The sequence below is a fragment of the Pseudophryne corroboree genome, chromosome 4, assembly GCF_028390025.1.
Source record: "Pseudophryne corroboree isolate aPseCor3 chromosome 4, aPseCor3.hap2, whole genome shotgun sequence".
NCBI lineage: Eukaryota > Metazoa > Chordata > Amphibia > Anura > Myobatrachidae > Pseudophryne > Pseudophryne corroboree.
The window spans coordinates 861,076,032-861,089,646 of NC_086447.1; the positions used below are offsets into that span (position 1 = coordinate 861,076,032).

Genomic DNA, 13,615 nt, shown 5'->3' on the forward strand with positions numbered 1-13,615 from the left:
ACGCGCGACTTGTAAATCCAATCTACTGAACTCTGCAGCGAGGGGATAACGAGCTAGCAACTTTTTAGACAGGGAATATTTCTTTCCTGGATTTTCCCAGGATTCCCGACGAACGTCAACCAAGTGGTCAGAATGAGGTAAAACTAATTTAGTAACCTTCTGACGTTCAAACTTATCTGGTTTCTTAGGGGTAGCTGGAGGCTCTTCGTCATCGTAGATTTGAAGAATCAGCCTGATAGCCTCCAAGAGGTCAGGAACATCCACTTGTGTCAGAGGTTCCCCATCAGAAGCATCTGCATCAGTGTCTGAAGGGTCAGTGTAAGCACCATCTTCATCGGATGAGGTATCCGAAACATGTGTGGATTGTGAGGAAGTAATGGCCCGTTTAGATGACCCCTTGGTCTTAGGCAGGCAAGAGTCAGGATTTTGCTTAGCCAGAGACTGATTTAATTGCTGTAACTGAGAGGAAAGTGTATCTGCCCATGGCGGATTAACTGCAGGGACAATATGTGGCTGTAATGGCACAGGAGGTCCCATAGGGGGCGCAAGTCTAGTTACTAGCGTAGTCAGTAAATTAGGTGGGTCTTGATTTGCCCCCCGTTGCTGCAGATTGACTATGGGGTATAGAACCCCCAGCTGCTATGTTTTCCTCCGAGTAATCCGTGGCATCAGCACTGCATGGTGCAGGATCAGCCATGGATCTACCACCCTGTTTAGCAGACATTATATGTAAGCGTAACTTTAGGGTGTAATAGTACAAAATAACCAAATTACCTGACAAAAAAAACCCCCTGTATAGTGTGACTGCAAAGCAGAGCACAGACAGGGGATTTAAGAGGTATGTGGTGACTGTAAAACACAGAGAAAAATACCAAAGTAGTATGTCCTGTGAAACACTATATTATATGAGAACCTTGATGCACTTAGCCCCCCTCAGGGTACAGAATATAGGGATAGTAATATGTGTGAGATACACGAAATAGAGATCACACAGCAGCTATTGGCACACACTCAGTCACATATACAATGCAGAAATTATTACAAACCATAAAACTGCACTGGACTAGCAATACTAAGTACAAACTGTACCACTAAGTAAAGCTATATAGGTGCATAGATATAACAATGCACAGTAAAGACTGGATGTATATCACAGGGTACTTGTACTAACTATCCCTGTAGTAATGCACTTGTTCTTAACCAAAACTGTCTAAATGACATGTAGAATACTTAAGTGTCCTGTAAATGCACAGCGCTGATGATGCAGGCGGCTTTACAGAGGAGACTTTGCCCAGCAGTCCCAGAATCAGCACAGCTGTGTGTAATGGCGCCCAAACGCTGACAGGGAGTGAGGGAGACAGAGAGATGCAGCTCCAGGACGGGAACATTTGCAGTAAATGGCGCCTGGGGGAGGGGCTACAGGTCAGAGCATTATCCCCTTGCTGGACTTCACCACCGGGTATTGCGGGGCCTATTAAAGTGGATTATGAGGTAATCTGACCTGTGCCCCTTATCCTGGTGGTCTAGCGGGGTCTCTGTACAGCCACAGTGTCCACGCCAGCACGCGCGGCCCGTCTCCTAGAGACCACAGCGGATCGCGGTTTTCAGCGGGTCCCGCCTGTGGGACCATCTTTCCTCCTCCCTGTAATGCGGCCACGCGATCCTGGAGAGCAGCGGCAAGAAGAGAAACCAGAGCCCTCCGCTGTAAGTACCCGGCAACCAGGGCGCGGCAGTATACAGCGCCACTGGGGGAGGTGAGGGAGCCGCAGCACATATGTCAGAATGACATATAGCACTATTAAGTGCCTGTGCTGCGGCCCTTGAAGTCTTCTGTCTTCTAAAAAAGATCTTTTCAGGGCTGCCTAGCACAGCCCTCCCTGTTAGGTGCCTGCGCTCCTGTGCACGGAAGCGGGGTTATAGAGGAGGCGGCGCTGAACATCTTGGGAACAGTCAAAACTTTTAGCCTGTTGGTGCCTCGGATCAAGATCCAACTCTACACCCCGATGTTATACCTGTGGAACCCCAGTGTACCCCGCTGCAGAAAAGGTATTAACTACAGTATATATGACACTGCCTTTATATAAATGCCTCACAGGCCGAGTACGCAGATGGATTTGCTATATTATGAGAATTGCTTGAAGAAAAAAAAAAAAACTTAAACTGCCCATCCACTAAAAAGTACAAAACAAAGTGTCTAGTTCATACGGGTCGGTTCCTTACATTCAGTTAAGTTTGTGCTTAGTTCTGCTTTATTCAATAGTGTGAGAATACTTTATGTATTCTGACAACAGGGGATCAGTATGCGTGACCGAAGGACGGGATGCCGGCGGTCACAATACCAATGCCGGCATTCCGATAGTCATGATCCTGACAGGGCGAGGTAAGTATTTTAACCCTAACCTCCCCCCTTAGTGCCTAAATCTAACCCTAAGCCTCCACCTTAGTACCTAAACCCCCTTCCCTCGGTGTTGCCTAACCTTAACCCCCCCTCCCCGCAGCCTAACCCTTACCTCCCCCACCCCGCAGCCTAACCCTAACGCATCGGATGGCTCATAAACCGCCCCCCCCCTTCACAGCCAAACCCTAACTCTCCTGGCTATACTTACCTTCGGGATTCCGGCGTCTGTGTTCTGACGGGTGTTGAGATTCCAGTGTCTGCATTCCGCCTGCCAGGATCCCGACAGCCGGTATCTTAAACGTAAACCAAATCGACGATCCCTTTAGCTTTAAAACAAACCATTGGATAGGCCTGACCTGCCACAGCCGCATAGCACTTACACCTTTCACCCAGTAACATTACAAGTTACAGCACTGAGGTGGTTATTAAAAGTTGCCAGTAGCCAGTAGGCCCATCTCATACGGGGATGAATTCAGAGTATTGTTTAATCTGGTGAACCAATCAAGCCAAGACAATTGAAGTGAAGAGGTAGGTAGTTGGTCTAGCTGTATAAGCACACCAATAATATTTTGGAATAATTAAGAACAAACAGGAGGCTGGGATGTCCCTCATCAACCCACGACACTAGTCCCATATCACAATCAGATGCTACCGTGTGAATATACATTTCATTGAGCAGAAGCACGTCCACAGCTGTAAATTATTATACAAGGGTTCCATAGTACCGATTGTGGTCAAGGGTAAAAATAAATTAAAAATTAAAAATACTAATTAAATATATATTTTATACATATAGACCACAGGTTCTAAAACTCGGTCCTCAGGACCCCACACGGTCCATGTTTTGCAGGTCACCTGTAGATCTTTAAAATGTGACAGTTGGTGATACACAGTGCAGCTGCTGGGTGACATGGAAAACGTGAACCGTGTGGGGTTCTGAGGACAGAGTTTGAGAACCACTGATAAAGACATATATACACATATACATAAAGGGCTAAACAAAACACAACTCTTCAATGTTATAAAACAAAAGTTTATTTTGCAATACTTTTTATCAGAATGAATTGCATATCTTTGGTAAAAATAAACTTTATAAACATTTCCATTAACAGAGGTTAGCATACAAAAACTAAACATCTGTAAACTATTGAATGTTGAGGAGACCAATTAAATTCTGGGAAAAAAGAAACAAGTTAAGTGTATACAGAATAGGACAGGAAATGGGGGAGTGTGTGTGTGGGGGGGTGGGGGGCAGACTACAAGAAAGAATGGAGGTTGGGATAGGGCGTCAATGGTGTACTACTGGCAGTTTAACCTATACAGACGTATACACTTTTCTAACCAAAAGAAAAATAATATTTTAAACAAAATGTTTTACATTGATCAGAAAGTATTTTGTTACAATTTTAAATAAATAGATACATATGACTTGGCAATCACAAATGACTCATATCACTAAAGAATGGCAACATAATACTTATGTAATGTAAGCACTTATTTAGATCAAAATAAGTTAATAGAAAAGAAATAATGGCACTGGCAGTTCGTTAAACGGGTCCCGGCTCGACTGCATAAGCAGTGTATGCATATAAGCCAAAGCAATTCTTTAACATATGCTAAGTTACTTTGCAATTTAATTATTTCTTGGAACTTGGAAAACAAAGCGTTTCCACGAACAATTACGCAACTCTTAAATATCCCTGCAGATTCAACTCCCTCGAAATATTTTCTATTGTATGTCAAAAGCATTTTATAGTTAACAAGCGAACAAATAAATGTAACTTACTACTATTTGATCACAGAATATGAACCACTTATAAGTCATTAATCGTTTCCCCTAGTTACGACAGCAATACTATATACATGCACATAAACATTTGGAAAAAGGAGCCAAAATGATACTGAAATCCTGGAAGGCGTTGACATCAGGTGCAATTTTACACCCACAGATATTTTTATCCTGCAATCTTACAGGATTTAGTTTAACAATAATTATCTATTTGAAAACAAGTGCCCATATATACACCCCATCAGGAGCCAAGAGGATTCTATGGTCTATAAACTGTACGATCAGGCTACAAACGGCTATAGCTTGGGAAATAGATCAGTCCTAGCAGCACATAATTGTATATGGGGATTGTTTGCAATTTTAATAGATTTTACAAAATAAATTACCACGATTGTTCTGTCAGAAACCCTAAAAGCAAAAGGTATACGATTTTCCCAAAGATACCAACTGGTCTGCAAAATTCTATGTAGTATTTGTAGATAATGGGAAGGAGCCTAGCAAAAATCCACCTCATTCTACAGGAGTGTCGGCCACTTAATGGGGACTGTCTTTTTGTATACAGGGAAAAGCAGTTCAGAGATGTAACCAGTTTACAAAACTCATTGATAGACAGGGATGCGGTCAAGATCCCGCCGGACGGAATCCCGGCGGTCGAAATACAGACGCCGGAATCCCGACCGGCACAATCCCGACATATTCTCCCTCCGTGGGTGTCCACGACACCCATAGAGGGAGAATAAATTAGTGTGCCGAGCGTGGCGATCGAAGCGAGCCCGCAAGGGGCTGCGTTCCGCTTGCCACCCCTGTCGGGATTGTGTGGTCGGGATTCCGGCGTCTGTATTTCGGCCGCCGGGATCCCGTCCAGCAGGACTTAGTACTGATCCCAATAGACAGCAAAGAGTAAAGCCCCATACACACTAAACAAATCCCCGCCGACGCAGATATTGGCGGCGGCGGGGACCCAGTGGGGTGCCTGCTTCGGCAAGTGCATACACACTTGCCGATTCCAGTGGGGAAGGGAGCAAGGCAGGGGGGGGGACACACCACAGCATGGCTGTTGTTAATAATGCGCGGGAGAGTGCATCGTTAACGACATTGAGTGTACACACTGGAAGATATTGTAAAAGATCTCGATCAGAATGGCCCTTCTGAGGAAGATCTTTTACTTTCTCGTCTAGTGTGTATGGGGCCTAAGAGAGACCAGAATAGGATATCCACCATATTTATTAGAGGGACATTTATGAAAACCGTTACACAGCTGACTGGCAAGTTTGATATAGGAACGCCATTCTTATTGATGAAGCCCGACTGCTCCTCTGTGGCAGGAGCGGTTTCAGAAAGGTCATTAGCCCATAGCGGATTTTACCAAAGGGCGTACAACCGTTCTGTGTCATCTGGGGCTCCATATTTTTCTATCCAGTTCAGGCAACTGCAGGAACTACTCGTCCATGTGCACAGATAGACTCAGCACCCAAGGCCTACCGACACTTGAGAAGTTGGCAATCAAACTTTTCATCAAGGGAAGTAATAGGTGTAATTCACAGGTTCTCAAACTCAGTCCTCAGGACCCCACACGGTGCATGTTTTGCAGGTCTCCTCACAGAATCACAAGTGAAATAATTAGCTCCACCTGTGGACCTTTTAAAATAGGTCAGCGAGTAATTCATTCACCTGTGCACCTGCTGGGTTACCTGCAAAACATGCACTGTCTGGGGTCCTGAGGACCAAGTTTGAGAACCTGTGGTGTAATGCATCAGTTATAACCTTACAGAACATAAGTCCCTACACTTGCTGGATATTCAGGAAAAAAAATAGTAACCTTTGCTTTTAGGCTTTGGGGGATATGTTTCAAACCTTCTAAAGAGTGGAGAAATTGCCCGTGGCAAGTAATTTGTTTATACCTATCATTTTATAGAATGTACGTGACACAAGATAGCTCAAAACAGGTTGCCATAGGCAACATCCCTGCTTCGCCATTATTATTATTATTTTTTTTAAATCTCCCCATAAGGGGCATATATAATAGGGTCAGAGCTTGCCAGAGGTGTGGGATTCTTTTATAGCGCCAAACATTTACAAAACATGGTTTTGCCTTGTAAATGATTGTCGGTTAAAAAGAAACAACAACAACAACAACAACAACAAAAACGACATCCCGCACCTCTGGCAAACTCTGACCCTATTACATATGTCCCTAAGTTACATAGATGTATTAAGCCTGGAGAAGTGCAAGGAGATAATGCACCAGCCAATCAGCTCCTAACTGTAAATTTATATATTGGAGCTGATTGGCTGGTGCGTTATCACCTTACACTTATCACGGCTTTACCACTACTCCAGGCTTAATACATCTGCCCCTAAATCTTTTGAAGATTGCAGCACATAATAAGCACTGACGCACCAGTGCTCAGAACTAGTAATCACCCACTACATCCTCTATTACAGACACTCCCTTCAGCAACACGGATCAGTGCTTTAAGCACATAGTGACACTTGCCTTAAGTGCACATAAAGTTATTTGTTTTTTGTTGGAGACATTTATTTTTTATAAATTAGGAAACCATGTTTACCTGTTGCGATGTTTTTTTTTTGTTTGTTTTTTTGTACTTTTAAACGACATTATTTAAAAGGGAAAATATATTCTTGACTATTTACATAAAACAGGCAGTGAAAAATTGCAACAGATTGTATGCGGAGAACATACTCCCTTAGTATTTACATGTATACATGTGTTGAAGGAAGCACCCAAAAGCAATTAAAAAAAACAAAACGCAATTATATCTGAATCTCCCAGGAACGAATGTACACGTTAATATGGTTCTATTTTCCGGTTAGACCATATGCAGCTTAAGCTAAGGGCCCAGCTTCATCCAAAATAACATATCACAGATGCTAATAAAAATACGGCCCTATAAGTACAGGGGACACATTACTGGGTGGCGTCAAAACACGTCGCACCTACAGACAATGGGGGTCATTCCGACCCGTTCGCACGCAACGGTTCTTCGCTGCGGTGCGCACGGGTAGGAAATGCGCATGCGCCAGCGACAAATGTGATCGCAGCGGCGATCGCAAGAAGATGGACAGGCGGGAGGCGTTCCGGGGCGGATACTCACCGTTTTCCAGGCGTGGTGAGTCCAACGCAGGCGTGGCGAGGCGTTTGGAGGGCGGATGTCTGACGTCAGGACCGGGACCTTCCTCGATGGATCCGTCGCACAGGGTAAGTAACTCTTAACCCTGGTCTTGTTTTGCAGTAAACCTTTTTAGCATAGCAGGGCTGCACAAGCTTTCGCAGCCCTGCTATGCTAAAATACACTCCCCCATAGGCGGAGATTAGTTGATCGCACCAGCAGCAAAAAGTTGCTTGGTGCGATCAACTCGGAATGAGGGCCAATGTGTTCTAAAATCATCACCATCAATTCCGAAGCAACATGTGGCACTTCCCCATAACTGAAAACAAGAGCACCCCCCAATGGATAAAGCAGCGGCATTCAGATGATGTTTGGGATAAATTGAAGTGATTGGGGATGCATTAAGGGGGGATCGGGGTGGGGCAGGGTTTAGTTGGCTCCGGGATCACAGTGCTTTTTCAGCCCTTCAAATGTGCCTCGGTTCATGGAGAGCATTATATAGAACAGGACATGGCGCCTCTACTGTTCATGTAAATCCCACAGACGGCAACACATCAGTGAGATTTACAAAAATCAGTAAGATATTAAGGGGGGGGGGGGGGGGGGGGATGTGGGGGGGGGGGGGGGGTGTTGGAGGGTAGTTTGGCCGGCCACAGATAAAGATTCTACCACAAAAGCTACTACTTACGGGTATTTTCTGAGGTTAAATCTACCAGCTGTTGCTACAGGACATTCAACTTTGAAAAGTAGCAACTTACTTCTTCAGCAAGAGCCTAAGAAGTGGAAATAAATTATCGGCCATTGGAATCGCATATACACATCCATAAACACATTCTAACAAGCATTACTTTAAACGTTCAGAGAAGCCATTACAGAATGTACACCACTTTAGAGCGAAGCCTTCAATGGTGTGCAAACATGTTACATTATTGTCGATGCTTCAAAGCGACGTTTAACTGGCGTCTAACTGGCATGCAGTTTCTTCGGTACTTTGTTTTACAAATGGAGCATTTGAAGATTCATGCAAGGTGTCCCATCTCTGCCACATATCAGACCAGTGTGATGAGGGTGCCAACTTAACCGCGTTTACGCAGTGAGGCACGCACGATGAATGGAAACACACAGACCAACAAAAATAAGATGTCCATGGTGAGATAAACGTTCAGGCTTTCCGATCGCAGGCCACGCTACGATTAATCCTTGTGCATTGAAGCTTCTTTCTTCAGTCCCATGTAAAATTAGAGGGGGGGAGGAAGCTTAGCATTTCTTTACAAATATTATATTGTGCATAACGCACCTTCATGGACTACGTATAAATAGTTGGCAAAAATATCACTAATACTGCAATTTCTTTTGTTATTACTCAGACGTACAATGGGCCAACAATTTGTTTTAAGAAGCCCCATACAGCAGTGTTGGAAGGTTGCGGCATGATTCAAGGAATCCTTTGCGTCAGGTACAGTTCTTACAATAAATTTAAATAGCTTATTTTGAGGGGGGCGGGGGTTTGCATATCATGCATTTCTGTTCTAGTATGAAACGTGAGTTATTCTAAGGCAGTATTCTTGGGAGTGAGCGCAAAATAGGATAAAAATAAAAATAAAATGTCAAACTTGCAGGAAAAACAAACAAAAACAAACAGAATAAGCCTCAAGTCTTTATGGCTTTGTGCTCCTAAAGGAAAAAAAAACCATCGTGAATATTGCCACACTTTGAGTGGATGGGGGAGGCAGGAAAAAAATATATTTATATGTAAATGGTAAAGAACTATATGCAGGCTGGCAGAATCACTACTTTCTATGCTTCTGTGACTGGGCTTTAGCAGTTTTTAAAAGGGAATCTAGACAGGTGCGGATCCCAGCCAAGTGGAGAAGAGAGCCAGCGGCCTCTTTCAGCTCATCATCGATATCTTGGCAGGCTTCTTTTCGGAGCTTCTTGCCGGAAGAATTCATGCAGGGCTGGGAGACGTAGCCACTATCCGCAAGTGCGTCTTCTTCATAGTCAATATCTGTGTCATCCTCGCTGTGGAAGCCTTCGCTGCCATCGCTCCCTGCCCGGCTGTTTTTGGGGATGAATTCGTACACTTCATCCACAGAGGACAAGGAAGACACGCTGGAGCGGGATTCGCATCGCTGAGAGTCTGCGCCGCTTGCGCTGTAGTTGTGATCCTCTTTGGGATCGATGAGGATGGTGGGGTCGTTTTCTTGAAGGGTCAGATTGGTACAGTGTTTGAAGGCGCTGGTATAGTTGCGTTTCTTAGGCAGCACTATCTTGAGAGGTTGGGATTTTTGGCCTAAATAAGAAGACAAAAAGGATAAAATAGGTAAAGTGTGGCAATATAAAAGGGGGGGGGGGGGGGGGAGATCAATTAGCTGCGAGCTTTACCGTGCTTGCTCAAGCTTGTAGGTAAGGTGCCGTGAAACTATTTAATTAGCGGCCTGAGACTAGGAAACGTGCGAGCAGAAATCCGCCATAAGTGCTTCCTCAGGGCTTCTAATGGGATTATCAGTTAGCTTTAGCCGCGCGGTAAAGCCTGCAGCTAACTGATGCTACCCAATGAGTCCAAAAAACAATATTACATATGAAATATGCTGTGTAAAGCGCCATGGAATATGAATGAGTGTGATACAATTTACTGGTGGTCACATGACAGACAACGGCACCCTGACACTTAGACAGGGTAATTATTTTACCCCTCCTCAGTCCCCTATCCTGCCCGGGATGACAATAGGGTTAAGATACGGGGGCAGTGGCTAGGGCTAAGACTCGGGGGTTGGCGGCTAGGGCTAACCCCCCTCTAGTGCCTAAACCTAACCCACCCCCACCCCTCAACCCTAACATCTAACCGCATCCCTTTTATATAACTGATAATAATAACGGTAACAATACTACTACATATGGAATTGCATAATACTACCTTCCTTACGGACACCTAGATTAGTGCACAGAGACAGAAGACGACGGCTGGCATTGGGATTCCCTTACATATATATTTTTTTCAGCACCCGTCAGCCTTAGTTTTATTTTATTTTTAAAACATCTCCGGTAGCTGCTTGTGAAGGTAGCAGTAAGCTCATACTTAACACCCTTTATTTTACCTACCCTCCGGGAGATTCTGGATGGGAGGTCTGGGGCGCAGTTACATTGTGGCAGTGCAACTGGCATACTCATGACCCAGCCGGAGGATAGTTACAAGATATGGGGAAGTATGCTCTTCCTGACTCCTGCACAAGCAACTTCCTGAAGGGTTTTAAAAAAAACAAGATTTTACTTACCGATAAATCTATTTCTCGTAGTCCGTAGTGGATGCTGGGACTCCGTAAGGACCATGGGGAATAGCGGCTCCGCAGGAGACAGGGCACAAAATAAAAGCTTAAGGATCAGGTGGTGTGCACTGGCTCCTCCCCCTATGACCCTCCTCCAAGCATCAGTTAGGATACTGTGCCCGGACGAGCGTACATAATAAGGAAGGATATTGAATCCCGGGTAAGACTCATACCAGCCACACCAATCACACCGTACAACTTGTGATCTGAACCCAGTTAACAGTATGATAAACGCAAAGGAGCCTCTGAAAAGATGGCTCACAACAATAATAACCCGAATCTTTGTAACAATAACTATATACAAGTATTGCAGACAATCCGCACTAGGGATGGGCGCCCAGCATCCACTACGGACTACGAGAAATAGATTTATCGGTAAGTAAAATCTTATTTTCTCTGACGTCCTAGTGGATGCTGGGACTCCGTAAGGACCATGGGGATTATACCAAAGCTCCCAAACGGGCGGGAGAGTGCGGATGACTCTGCAGCACCGAATGAGAGAACTCCAGGTCCTCCTCAGCCAGGGTATCAAATTTGTAGAATTTAGCAAACGTGTTTGCCCCTGACCAAGTAGCTGCTCGGCAAAGTTGTAAAGCCGAGACCCCTCGGGCAGCCGCCCAAGATGAGCCCACTTTCCTTGTGGAATGGGCTTTTACTGATTTTGGCTGTGGCAATCCTGCCACAGAATGTGCAAGCTGAATTGTACTACAAATCCAACGAGCAATCGTCTGCTTAGAAGCAGGAGCACCCAGCTTGTTGGGTGCATACAGGATAAACAGCGAGTCAGATTTTCTGACTCCAGCCGTCCTGGAAACATATATTTTCTAGTGATGAGCGGATTCGGTTTTACTCGGTTTTACTCGGTTCTCAAAACGGCATCTTATTGGCTCACGGATGTCACGTGTTTTGGATAGCCAATAAGATGCCGTTTTGAGAACCGAGTAAAACCGAGTAAAACCGAGTAAAACCGAACCTCGCTCATCACTAATATTTTCAAGGCCCTGACAACGTCAAGCAACTTAGAGTCCTCTAAGTCCCTGGTAGCCGCAGGTACCACAATAGGTTGGTTCATGTGAAATGCAGAAACCACCTTAGGTAGAAATTGAGGACGAGTCCTCAATTCCGCCCTGTCAGAATGAAAAATTAAGTAAGGGCTTTTATATGATAAAGCCGCCAATTCTGACACACGCCTGGCTGAAGCCAAGGCTAACAGCATCGACACCTTCCATGTGAGATATTTTAAGTCCACAGTGGAAAGTGGTTCAAACCAATGTGACTTTAGAAAACTCAACACCACATTGAGATCCCAAGGTGCCACTGGAGGCACAAAAGGAGGCTGTATGTGCAGCACCCCTTTTACAAATGTCTGAACTTCAGGTACTGAAGCCAGTTCTTTCTGGAAGAAAATCGACAGGGCCGAAATTTGAACCTTAATGGACCCTAATTTTAGGCCCATAGACAGTCCTGTTTGCAGGAAATGAAGGAAACGACCCAGTTGAAATTCCTCTGTAGGGGCCTTCTTGGCCTCACACCACGCAACATATTTACGCCAAATGCGGTGATAATGTTTTGCGGTTACGTCCTTCCTGGCTTTGACCAGAGTAGGGATGACTTCTTCTGGAATGCCTTTTTCCCTCAGGATCCGGCGTTCAACCGCCATGCCGTCAAACGCAGCCGCGGTAAGTCCTGGAACAGACAAGGCCCCTGCAGTAGCAGGTCCTTTCTTAGAGGTAGAGGCCACGGTTCGTCCGTGAGCATCTCTTGAAGTTCCGGGTACCAAGTCCGTCTTGGCCAATCCGGAACCACGAGTATAGTTCTTACTCCTCTCCTTCTTATGATTCTCAGTACTTTTGGTATGAGAGGCAGAGGAGGGAACACATACACTGACTGGTACACCCACGGCGTTACCAGAGCGTCCACTGCTATTGCCTGAGGGTCCCTTGACCTGGCGCAATATCTGTCCAGTTTTTTGTTTAGACGTGACGCCATCATGTCCACCTTTGGTTTTTCCCAACGGTTTACAATCAGGTGGAAGACTTCTGGGTGAAGTCCCCACTCTCCCGGGTGAAGGTCGTGTCTGCTGAGGAAGTCTGCTTCCCAGTTGTCCACTCCCGGAATGAATACTGCTGACAGTGCTATCACATGATTTTCCGCCCAGCGAAGAATCCTTGCAGCTTCTGCCATTGCCCTCCTGCTTCTCGTGCCGCCCTGTCTGTTTACGTGGGCGACTGACGTGATGTTGTCCGATTGGATCAACACCGCCTGACCCTGAAGCAGAGGTTTTGCTTGACTTAGGGCATTGTAAATGGCCCTTAGTTCCAGAATGTTTATATGAAGAGACGTTTCCAAGCTTGACCACAGGCCCTGGAAATTCCTTCCCTGTGTGACTGCTTCTAGTAGATGAGCACTCTGCAGCCACCACAGGAGAGACACCCTTGTCCTTGGCGACAGGGTTATCCGCTGATGCATCTGCAGATGCGATCCGGACCTCCTAACTAAACTTTTATTCTAAGCAGCTCAGGAGAGCCACCTAGATTGCACCCTTCTCGGCCGGGCACAAAAATCTAACTGAGGCTTGGAGGAGGGTCATAGGGGGAGGAGCCAGTGCACACCACCTGATCCTTAAGCTTTTATTTTGTGCCCTGTCTCCTGCGGAGCCGCTATTCCCCATGGTCCTTACGGAGTCCCAGCATCCACTAGGACGTCAGAGAAAACCCTCTTACAGGTCGCTGAAAAAAGATCATTGTAAGTCTTAGAGGGCCTTGATGATGAGACTTGCAGCAATCTGTGTCATCCAGCTCCTCCCCATCCCACGTCACTTTGGAAGCGGGTGGGAGGGTGGCCTGCTATATCGAGAAAGCCCCGAAATTCAGGAGTCTCCCAAACATTGGGGACATGGGAGAGTAGGAAAGTATGGATAACAGTGAATCTTCCACATCTTGCTCTCAATTATAATCTTTGCTCTTACTTC

General features: G+C 45.5%; 1 protein-coding gene across 2 annotated transcripts in view; it reads right to left on the minus strand.

Moving 5' to 3' along the window:
• Window positions 1-8,205: 8,205 nt before the first annotated feature.
• The window catches only part of FOXN2 (forkhead box N2), a 102,016-nt gene continuing 96,606 nt past the window's right edge, over window positions 8,206-13,615 (minus strand). For both annotated transcript variants that reach the window (XM_063918696.1, XM_063918695.1), the window contains one exon: window positions 8,206-9,611. In XM_063918696.1, the coding sequence (XP_063774766.1) occupies window positions 9,109-9,611 (503 nt within the window). In that variant the 3' untranslated portion in view covers window positions 8,206-9,108. The remainder of the gene's footprint in view (window positions 9,612-13,615) is intronic.